The 13351-nt window shown below is 43.1% G+C and overlaps 1 protein-coding gene across 2 annotated transcripts in view; it reads right to left on the bottom strand.

Annotated features, from left to right (window-relative positions):
* Positions 1-13351, bottom strand: part of ENOX1 (ecto-NOX disulfide-thiol exchanger 1) — a 2146160-nt gene that overhangs the window by 242965 nt on the left and 1889844 nt on the right. For both annotated transcript variants that reach the window (XM_069205418.1, XM_069205419.1), the window contains one exon: positions 12005-12122. In XM_069205418.1, the coding sequence (XP_069061519.1) occupies positions 12005-12122 (118 nt within the window). The remainder of the gene's footprint in view (positions 1-12004; positions 12123-13351) is intronic.

The following is a 13351-nucleotide window of genomic DNA, read 5'->3' as shown; positions in this document are numbered from 1 at the left end:
GTTAACAATATTTATGAACATTATTTATGCCACACTGTGGTGCTGTGGGTAGTATTCTCACAGTATCAAACCAACTCTTCTAATTTCATTATCACATAATTTTCAAAGTTGGTAAATTATTTAAAGTACACACAGCTCAAATAAAGTTAATGAAATGAAATAAAAAATTCCCTAACTATACCCAGATGCATAGTTTATAAAACATCTATGATTAACCTGTTTTTCAAACTCAGTAGTTGAATGTAAAGCAAATTTCAGATACATTTATCGAAATCAGTCGTTTGCACTGCTATCCCAGACGTGTCCCTGTGACTTATACATTTTATTTATTTTTTATGAGGTACCTTTCCCTTCAGGTGCCTTTTCAGGCAGAGGTGCTGCTCTTTTCCAATGTCCTGAGGAGGCCCATGCTCGTCAAAAGCCGAAATGCATCAAAACGTTTTCTGGAGGAGTTCTTGGGCTCAGGAGTAAGTCTTAAAGAATATATGAGACCCACACTTAGTAACAGCGGACAAGTGTGTCCTCTTTTTGTGTGTCTTTGTGCAATTACCTCTTTTGTGGAGTGTGCTTTCACAGCAGGACTTACAGCCACAATGTGAGAAACATTTTCAAAGATTGAAGTCAGGCAGTTTTTCCTACCATATTGTATTGCGTGGCCAGCATTCTGGCATGGTGTTTGTTCTGTGAAGAGATGTGATATATGTTATTTGTCTTGTATGTATTGTTAGTTTGTAATCCTTCATGATTGACTCCAACTTTAGGTGATAGTATTTTGAGGTGAGGGACATTGAGTGACAGAAACAGACTTAATAAATTTCCCGCCCGAAGAAATGTAGGCAATTTCCAGTGATTAATTTACGTTTTAACTGTTAGAATTAGTTATAGAAATGTTTTCCCTACTATATACCACTTTTTATGGTTATTGCGGTTCCTGTATAAGGGAACTGAGGTTCTGCCTCCTGCCCTTCTTATATCTTCGTTTTGTAAAAAATATATTTACTCTAAATTAAGTAGAATAAAAAAATTGTATGTTTTCCAACAAAAATGCGGGACGCATTTAGGGCCATTAGGGTCAGGTAGTTTCAGGAGTCACACTGCACATTTCAGAATGTGTGGCTGACGCTGCACTACAATGATAGCAGAGCTAACCTTTTGTATTTTACCTCAGGTAAGCTGTTGTCATGTCCTTGTCTCCTCCTCCTTCAAGCGGCACAGTGGAAAACAGCCTCCTGCGTTGTACTCTCACACCCAGGCTGTACAAAGCAGCATATCAATCAAAAGCAGTTTTCCACACCCTTTCCAGTCACATCATGGAGAAGGGTGAGATCAGAATGCTTTACTGACTCCCCCCCACTTTGTGAGGAGGAGTGAGGGTGCATGTGTGCATGTGTGAGGACGTGTGAGGGTGCATGTATGCATGTGTGTGGACGTGTGGGGGTGTGTGTGCCGGCGACAGGAATGGGGATTCCTGTCGCCTGGTACGCTGGGTGCCACGGAAACCCTGGTGGTCTGCAGCCTTGTAATCCGTCCGGCAGGCTGAGGCCTGCCACCGGCTGGAGGTGCTCACCACCGGCTGTGTCCGCACCAGCGGGTCAGCCAGCGATGTGGAGGTTTGGCTTTCGCCAAACCCCACAACTTGTAATGCAGCGGTCTTTACCACCTGCTGCTGTTCCATAGGATATAATGGACTCGTAATACGGCTAGTGGTATATCCGTCACTTTACCGTCACTTTTGGGACGGATTAACACCTCCTTCAAAGTTGTAATCAGGCCCTAAGTCACCTTATGAAATTCTCAAAAATGCCAGAGCATAATACATATTACCTTGAAATATTTAAGACTCCAATGGAGAGTTTGATATAAATTGTAGGAAAGCATCCTTTTTGGCATAGTTAGCCCCCACCTTTTGCCTGGTATCTGATGTAATTGCGACTGAAAGTGCACTTGGTTCTTGGTAACCAGGTCCCTAGTGCCAGAGCTTTTCCCCCTAAAACTGCACAGTTGTTTCCCTCAATTGGCAAAACCTTTAGCACCCTTTGTAAGTCCCTAGTAAATAGTACCCCTGGTACCTAGGGCCCGGGATACTAAAGAGGGCCCCTAAGGGCTGCAGCACAAATTGTGCCATCCTAAGGGACCCCTCATCAAGCACAGGGCAGGCTGCAGTTGCAGGCTGCGTGTAGACAAAAGTGAAAACACAACATGTTACATGCCATGTCCCCTAACACTGCATGTAATACATGTACGTCAGACCTCTAGCAGGCCTTACATCTCTAAGTCAGGGTGCATTATATTACATGTAAGGGCATATCTGCATGAGCAGATTTGCCCCTGCTATGTCTTTGTTGATTATAGTTACGCTACATGAGTGAGCCCACCTCATCCACATCTTTGAGATTTCTGGGAATTACAGAGTAGGAAGGGTCACAACAGTAGAGATTTTGTGAAATAAAGAGCTTAAGGCTAAGGATAAAGGAAGTGCCACACACTATATGTGTGAGTGGTTTGTCGATTCTCAGACATAGCAAGTGACCAGGGAAGCCATTTTAAAAACATGTGGTGGACACTGGTCACTTCGAGTTCCTCAGCTACATGATGGCTTCACTGAAGCTAGGGATGTTTGGTATCAAACATCTTGTATTGGTGAACACACACCGATGCCAGTGTTGGATTCACCAATACATGCCCCACAGGGCACCTTAGAAGTGCCCCCTGAAAACCTACCAACTGCTAGTGTGTTAAATGACTGGTCCTAACCAGCTCAGCCATGTTACTGACTCCCTAAGGTGAGAGCCAGCGCTCTCAGGGTCCAGAAACAAAAGCCTGCACAGGGGTGTTGACATCTCCTCCAGGCAGGATGGACATTCCAGGGTGGGAAGCTTCAAAGGCCTAGCCGCCTTTGTAATTCAACCCAGGTCTCTCCAAATGGCAGAGATGCCCCTCCCCCTTATCCTAACCCCACTTTTGGAGGCAAGACAGGTGGGAAAATTGGGAAGATTAGGTGGTGTGCCCACTTCATGCAAGTCCCACCACTAAGGTGGATGAGCTGAAATGGACACCACTTTTTAAACTCCTCCATCTTTGTTTAATTAGGCCACTAGCATCAGGGTTATGCCCACTTCCCAAAGGAAGTGGTAATAGAAAGAGTGTAGTCACCCTAACGGTGGGACACCCATTGGCTGCCATCTGGCACTACCTGTAACACCCCTAAATTGAGTGTTTAGGTGGCACCCCTCAACCCCTGAACTGAGAATCTGATGGCTTAAGAAGAAAAGGACAAAGAAGAAATGTACCTGCAGAAGAGGAGAAGAAGCATCTGATATCGTACTAACCCCGCCGGCCTGTCCGCACTCCTCAACAGACACTGCACCAAAAGACGCCTCATCATGCAGCTGAATCTCCAGAAACCTGGGAGGGCTGCCTGCCTTAGAAAAAGACTCAGGTCTCCCATGAGCAGCAAACATGCTCTCCAACCAACTCTAAGGAACAGACTCTGCAGCATCCGGAACCACAAAGACCTGACATCTGCAGTCACCACTGCACCTGCCATCACCGACCCGAGTGGGAGTGGACCTCCGGTGCCAGCAAGGTCCCCCAGCTGTCCAGAGTTCAAGTCCATTGTGGTTTCACCCGTCCTGTACTCCCTAAAGTCACCTGCAGCCTGTGCAAACAGGCAACCTCTTCCACATCCTCTGAGGTGGGAGAAAGCCGACACCTAAAGCAACCACCGCACCTTTTACTGTCGGCCTGAGTTGACTGGACCCCTGGTGTCAACAATTTTTCAGCATCCAATTTTATCTAAAGTGACATTATTGCATTTCCTACTATCCATCTCAGCAGAAGCAGTTAGGCAAGCAGACCTCATTTTCCAGCAGCCGTCCCTATAGGAAGTGTTATTTCTGCATTCCCCACTAACAATCTCTACAAGAGTTGGCATCATTGGTTGACCACCAATCTTAGAAACGAATCTCACACACCATCACCTCTTCTCCTACCTTGATGAACAGACACACACAAAACATTCATCAAGATTTCAATCTCCCTGGCTATTCCAACATGAAATGCATTGATAACGCCTTTTACACACTTTTCAACAAAATGAAATAACATAACTCATCAATAACCCAACCCACGTCAAAGGCAACAGACTGGACCTCATCCTATCAGCACCCCTATTATCCACTGACACACACCAATAGCCATTGACTGGACTGATGACTTCACCATCCCATATTCTACACTTCAGCATCAAGGACAACTGTAAAGAGGAACTAGTAACCTTCATCTCCATCAAAGACTTCTATCTGGAAAATACCCAAGAAGAACTAAACTACCTACCAGAACACTTTCCACTGCAGACTCTCCCGGACATCTACAAAACTACTATGAGAACTCAAGGTGAACACTGTGGTTGACTGAAAACTGGATTCACCAAGCCAAAGCCCTTAGTGCCTTGATACATGCAAGAGTGTAACAAAATAAATGTACTACTTGAAAACAGGAGAAGTAATGGAAACTAGCATTTGCAATGCAACGGGTCTCACATTTCTCAGAGTTAGAACTATTAGCAGTTGTAAACTCCCAACTGGACTTTTCTTGCCTCATTAAATGTAAAAAAATGAGCACGATCAAGCTGCTAAAGAAGCGAGATCGTGCTGCGAAAAAAGAGAAAATGTAGTCTACAAACTGGACGGAAAACAGCGAGCCTCGTATGTTTTCAGTACTTGGTTGCTGCGCTGGAGGAGGGCTAACCACTGGAAAAGGCATGACGTATGCATGCCTTCCACTAATGAAAGCAAGCAGATTTTAAAAGGCAAGCCCACGAACCAATGAAAGACACTGACGTGACATGGACGGGGCTCCAAGCCCTTTTCTAACTACTACAGCATCTCGCAAGCGATACGCATGCGCAAGCACATGCTACGCAGACTCGACCCTAAAAAACAAAAACTCCTGGATAACATCACCCTACTCAAAAGGCATTTCTCTACCCTCATCCTCACAGTAGAGCTTCTTACTACAAGATCACCATTAGTATGGATGCTGAATATCGACTCCAAAATATTGAGTGACCATAGTATCATTGTAATATTATTGGGTATATGAAAATATCAAAGAAGCAGATATCGATGGTAGTTATATAGTTATTGCATTTCTAACTAAAAAATCAATATTGAAAGTATTGTATTTTGTTCTTCTCATGAATTATTTTATTTAGATATATAATTCGAATTACTGAGGGTTTGGGGTATTTCGAATATATACATCAAACGGTCCACATTTTAGCGCGCATATTCACGAGTGCACACATGAGGAAAGGACCATTCCTCTACAATCTCCAGAACAAACAACTGCAAACCAATTGTATCATTGCACTCCAGTAGAGTTTGTTGCTTCATCCAAGTGTGTACTTCATCAAACAACACCACCTACGCGTTTCGACCTCTCAGTCCTGCTCACAGTATGTGAGTGTTTTTTCAATGTCTCTCTTCTACAGTTTTTTTTACAGTTTTTTTTACCTTCTACCAACCAAGTGCATTATGGAACATGTACTCTTGATAAAATAAAAACATCCTAAAGCATATTCATTAATCCCGGATTTCCTCAATAATGCATAAAATAATTCATTCCAAACTATCATGCAAATTAAATAGGGCACAATGTAAATATAGATACATTTAATTGTGTTTCTAAATATTCTGGAAAATTCTATGCATAAAGTGACATTCATGTTATTCTTAAGAAACCTATATTCATGGGGAGTTAATCCATTTGTTCTTACTCATATACTTCCATGGAATAAATATTTTCAGAGCTCACTTATCATTGCTCACATTTTCATATATGTGTAGTAGTTACTACCTCTGATATTAACATATTACAAATTATAAATGCCCTCCAAAACCTCCCTTAGGTTTCCAATACTTCCATCTTCATACTCCCAAGGTCTGGAACAGCATCCCTGCTGACACCAGATCAGAAATGACTCCTCTACAGTTCAGAAAAAAGCCGAAGACACACCTCTTCAAGAAGCACATTCCCTGGCCTATCAGTCTACTCTTCACCTTCCCACAATGATTGCATCTTCCCAGGGGCCACATCCCCGGTTCAGCACTCTTCTGCTCTCAAGCTCCTGTTAAAAAACACTATACCAACACATAATAACTCCTTTTTTACCCTCCCACTTGACAGTGTGCTAGGGTAAGCTCTCAGTAATGGTGGTTGTGCTTCATCTCCTCCATTACTTGCACTGGGCAACTCCTCTTGGATCATCTGCTTTTTGCCCTCAGAGACTTTCCCAATGGCACCACTCTTTTCTTATGTTTACCAGGGGCTTGCTATGTGGTGTCGATCTGTGTTTGACACTTTATTTTCCCTTCCGGCCTAATACATTTCTTCCTCATTTTCCTTTGCCTCCCAGCTTCCTAAGTGAAATTCCTGAGTGTAGTGTCTGCAAAGGGGTCCCATTATTAATCTGCAGTGATCCTCTGGCTTTTCTAATACTACAGGGGCAGCTGGTGCAATCTACTTCCATTAGGGCTTCCATTATACTCCTACAAAAGGCTACGTACCCACCATCTCTACAGCTTTCATAGAAGGCTGGTGGGCCAGAGCAGCCTCAATGTGTGATTGAGGGCAGGGCCCATTCAGCACAGCTGCAGGAGAGAGAGTATCTGGTGAGCCTGCTGGGCTGAGAATAGTCCAGGGAGCCCAAAGTGGCCACATGGTGTGCAGTAATTCAAGGTGAGAAGAGCCTGATGGATCTTTTATATGGACCTGTTGGAGCCGTCTATTGGTACAAGGTAGACTGCAGGGAATTTAGCAGGGGGAGCCAGTGCTCATTTGTTAGGGTTTGCTCCATTTCTGGGGTATTTTGCCTGTGGAGGGTCCTGGTATGGACTAGGGGTAGGATCCAGAAGCCAATGCAAGTGCAAGGAAATTTAGGGAGAGGGATTGTAGGCCTGGTTGAGGAGGGGCATGCAGAATAGGTGGGTGGCAAAGCAGTGTGTCCAACTGGGGGTCGGCTCAATTTTCTGCTACACTTTGGTATACCTGGCATATTTGTTTTGATATGGCCCATTTTGAGTGGGAGAGGACCTAAAGACCAATTATTTCTTTTCTTTCTCACCTGTGGCCTACAGATTGCCTAGATTATTCATGCCACTTGCATAGAGACATTTATTTTAACCTCTTGCTGACTCCTTGAAGACCAGCAGCAATTTTGTATTAATGTCAAAGTGGGGTGGGGAGTATATGGCTAATTTTCTATAGGTCACCGGGTGGGATGTTGATGTGACTAATGCATTCTTTGGGTTCTCTAATTTTGTTAGTGAATTCTAGGACTTGTAGTTCTGGTAACTCCAGCTGCACTGTCACACTGGGAAACTGTGGGAGAAACAACCAGGACTGGAAAGGTGCACCCACAGTGATAAGGAATCATTTGCTAAATGTTTCTCTCTTCCACAGCCTGAAAGTAGTTCAATTTGGTCTTCCTATACTGGGAAACATAACAAGTTTCCAGTCTTCACAGGGTGGCTATGAACCAGGTCCACTCAATTACGATAACTCTAGCAAAGGTGTGTATTGTACATTTTCACAATGACTAGTCCGTGGCTCACCCCTGCATGACTGCCATCTCTCTCCTTCCTCTGCTGAAAGATGGGGCTTTCCATGTTGCATGGGGTGCAGTGGTTGCTTACATGTGCAGTCCATCCAGATTTATGTCACTTTTAGTTCTGTTGCCCATTTCTTGTTGCCCAAATCAAGTTATTGCCTACTATCACTGCCTTTTGTCATCCCACATCTCTGCTGTAGTGTGCTTCCCTGTCTGATTGGTCCCCAGTCCCACTAGAATGGATCTCATATTATCAGCAGCTGCATCTGTTTTCTTACTTGCTCAATGTTCTACCACTTATTAGTTTGAGTGTATTTAGTAGTAGTCAGCCCTCAGACCTGCCTGAGACCACATGCCATCTCAGAACTCTATGCTAGAGGTAGACAGTGAAATTGAGCAGGAATGCACTAATAGTAGTCCCAAGTCACTTTGGGAAGAGGGGTTCAATCAGGGAGGGATATTGAGGTTCCAAGCAAATGAATGAGATGTGTAGATACACAAGTCTCTGATATTAGTGGTCCTCATGGAGATGCTGCTTCAACCATAACAATGGATTTAAGCAACAGCCAGACCTGACCATGACTCCTGTCCAGGTAAGGAGCGAGGGGGCTGAATAAAAACATCTATAGACTTATATCCTACATCTGACATGAAACATTTGACAGAACACTTGCCACACATCCAACACAGTATGGACACACCTCATAGGTGACTATCACAATGCTCACAATAGCACTGCTCTTCTAGCAACAACCAACAGATAACATAACACATTTAACAGTACCCCGTATACCCATCCAACAGAGCTCTGATATTTTATAAACTGTGCATTAATGAGACCACAACAGCACACATGATAAAAAAACAACACACAGAACAATATACACATCCTCAAACTGCACTTGGGCATAAAGTGGGTGATCAATATTTTGGCATTATGTATACTCCATCACCACAGCGATGGAGTATGCATACTGCCAACATGAAGGTCCACCTGCCTGATTTAAATGCAGGCAGACCTTAAGTTTGGCCATGGCAGAAACTATTCTTTCTCTGCAATGGCCAAACTTCTCTGATGGTCCTGGGGAATAAGGGCCTTTGGAGAAATGGCTACATGTCCCCCCCCAAAAAAATTTAGATGGGCAGACATGTAGTCAGTTTTTACTGTTTCTTACCACCAGGTAAAACCTCCCATGGTGAGGGAAGCATTATATTTTTTCATTACAAAAAGAAAATCTACTTTAGTATTTTCTTTTTGTAAAGAAAAAGAAATAGTCTGTGCTACCTGTAGCAAAGAGTAAAATGCAATGACAGGAACAGCCATGATGGCGGTTTCTGACAATGCTTTTTTAAATAACGGCCTGCTTGGCGGTCATTTACAAATTAGGTTGATAGTCCCTCCTTCATGGGAAAGGAGTCATTTATTGCATTCCCATGGTGGAAGGCAAGCCATCTCCCTATATATAAATCACCCACATAGGGGGTTATTACAACTTTGGAGGAGGTGTTAATCCGTCCCAAAAGTGACGGTAAAGTGACGGATACACCACCAGCCGTATTACGAGTCCATTACATCCTATGGAACTCGTAATACGGCTGGTGGTATATCCGTCACTTTACCGTCACTTTTGGGACGGATTAACACCTCCTCCAAAGTTGTAATAACCTGCATAGTGTCTTAAGGATGTGACTAGTAATTAGAAGTAGATGTGCACATAAATGCATGTTTCAATCCGATTACAGACAACAACCAAAAGAAAACATTAGACAGAACACTGGTCACACATAAAGCAAACCTCAGATACTTGATATAGTTTGCCACCACCAAGCTCACAAAAATATCAACCATAATAGCAAACAATCCCAACACACACAGCACGTATTAGTCAGAACAACACACATGAATCCAACATGGTTCAGAGGTACCATACATATTGACCTTATACAGACAACAAAACCAATACAGTTTTCATAAAGCAATATTGCTCTCCAAATCAACACTAAACTAACATCCGTAACACTGCAGCTAGATGGATGGAAGGGATACTGCGGACCTTAACAAGACACCATAATCTCAGTTAACTCATTCACGCACCTCAAGCCAGGTTAATATACACAGTTTCCTTCAGATGGCATGTACCTGAATTGATAAAGATCTCAAAGTAGACTCACCAAACACATACATGCACCATTAACTACTAAAACAGGAAAAAACATTCTGATCTGTAATGGAATCCTTCATACCGGAGTGGGACAATATATGCAAGCTCAGGAGTACTACAGGGTCATACCAATGGCAACAAAGTGCTCTATGAATTTCTGCTAATGAAACATAATTCAATGAATGTCATTTTTAAAAAAACGGCTGATTCAAAAAATGGTATAGAGTAATTACAAGGGAATGGAAGTGTGTTGTCTCTCGCAGGCTTCCATCCAGCACTCACAGTCATTTGCAGGGAGTCACAAAGGACTTCTGGTTTCTACATTTCAATGGTACTGTAGTTCTTGCATCTTACAGTGAATTCTGATTTTACACTCTGACTGACTGACTAGTATGCTAGTCACAAAAGTCAGGTTGGGTCACAAAGCAGTTGTGCAAAAAACACCAAATGCATTGTGACTTGACCTACGTGCATCAGGCCCTAATTCTTTTAGCTGGCTGTGCATCACACTTGAAGAAGAGTCATATACGCAGACAAGAGAAAATGTTTGTGCATAGATCCAGAGGAGCATTGTCAAATGCTTATCGGGGTGAAATCAGAGAGAATCCTGTACAAAAGTGATGAGACTGACTCAAAGTAGGCTTCGAGTAGACATCCTATTATACATCTTTTACCCTAACTCTATTCTGCTGGAGCATCAGACACAATTGCTGGACTTTAAGAAGAATACCATGCTTGAAGGAATCACGCAGAACTTGAGAAAACCCTGGCACATAGATACAGTGGGACCTGGCCAGGAGATGTTTAACCCTCAAAGAGGTCGAATCAGGCTGAATCATATACAAAAGTAGGTAAACTGATTGAAAGGGGTTTGGGTACCCTTTTGTTTTCACATGATGACGAAAGGTATATATGCCCTCATTTGGACCTCGGTAGTAAAAAACAGCTAGCGCCGCGGCGACCGGCGCCAAAAGACCATTGCCACGGCTACCAGCCGTCCACCGTATTATGACCACGGCTGGATTTTTGCCACAAGAAGGGCAGAAATCTGACTGTGGCCATGCCGGCGGATGGCAGTAAGGTGGCTCTGCTGCCACCAGCAGCGCCATGCCAGAAGACCATTGCCAGCCGTATTATGAGAAATAATACGGCCTGGCGGCGCTGCTGGTGGTAGCAGCGCCCAATCCTGTCTCCTGCCGGAGGACCCCCGGACTACAGGTAAGTCAGGTCTCCAACAGGGAAGAGGGGTGTTGTGTGCGTGTGGGGGGGTGTGAATGTTTGTGTGTGCGTGGATGCGGGTGTGTGTTGTTTGTTAAATGCTTGTGTGCATGTATGGAGCCTTGAGTGCGTGTATGTTGTGTTATGTGAATGCGTGTATGTGTGAATGTGTGTGCGGATGTGTGTGTGTGTGAATGGATGTATGCATGCGTGGAAGCATGTTGGAATGGGTGTGTGTATGCATGTGTGTGTGTGAAGGGGGCGTGAATGTAAGGGAGGTTAAGGGGTCTGGAGAGGTGGGGGTAACTGTAGTGGAAGGGGGGAGACCGCTATCAGTGACATGGAAGGAATTCCATGTCACTGATATGGCCTACCGCCATGATTTTTGTGGCGTTACGAATGCCACTAAAACCATGGCGATAGGCGGAGTCATAATCCCGCAGGCAGAACAATGACGGCCGCCGGGCTGGAGATGGATATCTCCAGCCCAGCAGCTGTTATCGCCGTGGCGGTCAGAGTGGTCATAATATGGCATTAAGTACCGCCAGCCTGTTGGCGGTACTTACCGCCATATTAACGCCAACCGCCGGGGTCGTAATGACCCCCATAGTCTTCTGATAGACTTTCTATTTTTTCCTCTTTACTACAACCCTGTCTCCGTGCTGATGGTGCTTCAGTTAAAACTGACAAACTTTAAGAACGTGTACTAGCTATTTTAAAATTGTTTGTCAAAGCCCATTCCTATTTTTCAGTTTCCTGTGATGGTCTAAATGCCACATATTTATTTCTCTCAATGTCTGGAAATACTGGTCAAGCATCAGATTAAAATGCAGTCCATCAATGGCTGCTTGGTATCATCAGTAGACACACCAGATCACTAGCCACAATCCATCTCAGGTGCTCACTTTAGGATGGTGAGTGCAAAATTTCTGCATCCCTATTCGCCAAAATACTCAAGACGTCAGTCATTTGCACTGACCACGATTTGAAGCACTCTTGAAATTGTCTTTACCTGATTCGTCAACTCTAACTTTTTTATTAGGAATGTCACTGTTGTCATCATCCGACATTTCCATTTCCTCTTCCCGACGAATTCCCATGAGCTGTTCACTGTGGACATTCCTCAGTTCCTACAATCAAATTAACAAAAACGCTTTTAGAAGATTACCGAAAGAGACTGTTTTCAACACGTATGCACACCTTTTGAAAAAAGTTATAGTATGTTGTATATTGTCCACGTAGACATGAATATTTGGGAAATAGAAGCAGGGCTCAAGGAACACATGTCCTGGAGGTTGTTATACATGTTGGCCCCTGAACACTGACGGCTGAGTTCACAATAACTGTTGTAAAATACAATGCGCAGTTTACTCTTATGCAATTTTCTTTAAGTTCTCCCTCTTTGCGTATTCAATGACATTGCCATAACATCCATGTATGCAATATATTAAACCAGCAGTTCTTAACCTTTTGACTTCTGTGGACCTCCACTGAATAATTACTCGACTCCGGAAATGCCCATTGAGTCATTACTGGAAGCTGGGGACTCCCAGTCTAAGCAATTTCTATGGATTGAGCCTTAAAACAATACACAAAAATAAAAAAGTGTACACCAAACAAAAGCTCAAATAATTAAATATTTTAATTCATAATCAAATATAGAACAAGTTTTCACATTTTCAATTGTGCTTCTTTAGTTGTATATACTTTATTAATTTTAATGTACTAATTTTAATAGTAGTTAAGTTTGTAGAAAAGTCATAGACCTCAGACCATAGATTATGAACCACTGTAGTAGACTGCGATAGTAACCGAATAACGTTCACAAAGTTACGACATTGGAGATGTAATGCTAGACATAAGCATATGTATAAGCATATGCATGCAGACCATGTAAGACAAACTCCTCAAAACGTCACCACTCCCTTTCCATGTCCTGCAACAACTGCACTATTTGGAGCACATTATCACTTTACTTGAACTGAATCTCTCTGGTTCGTTTGGAGAAGAGTTAAAAGCTCAAATAAGTTAATGAATGCAGGTGGAGGGTTTTATGAATACACTAAAAATTATACCATTATTCCCTGGCCACTCCTTTTATTCTCAACTGTGAATGCCCTCTTAAGTATGTCTGTCTAGAGCTTACGAGTGTGTAATGTATGTATACTTTTTGCATCTCCAACACACCTGGATTACACCACTGCATGCTTAAATTAACTTTGATAGTTGCTAGAAAATTACAAGCTTTTTTATGTGAATTACCAGTCACTAGGTTTGTGATTTGGACCTTGAGTTTTGGGTACAATTACTGATTTGTCTTGACTTACCCACTAATCCCATTTGCGAAAGTGACAAACTG

This window comes from Pleurodeles waltl, chromosome 8, assembly GCF_031143425.1.
Source record: "Pleurodeles waltl isolate 20211129_DDA chromosome 8, aPleWal1.hap1.20221129, whole genome shotgun sequence".
Taxonomy (NCBI): Eukaryota; Metazoa; Chordata; class Amphibia; order Caudata; family Salamandridae; genus Pleurodeles; species Pleurodeles waltl.
The sequence above is the reverse complement of the archived record's forward strand: the minus strand, read 5'-3'. Positions and strand labels throughout refer to the sequence as shown.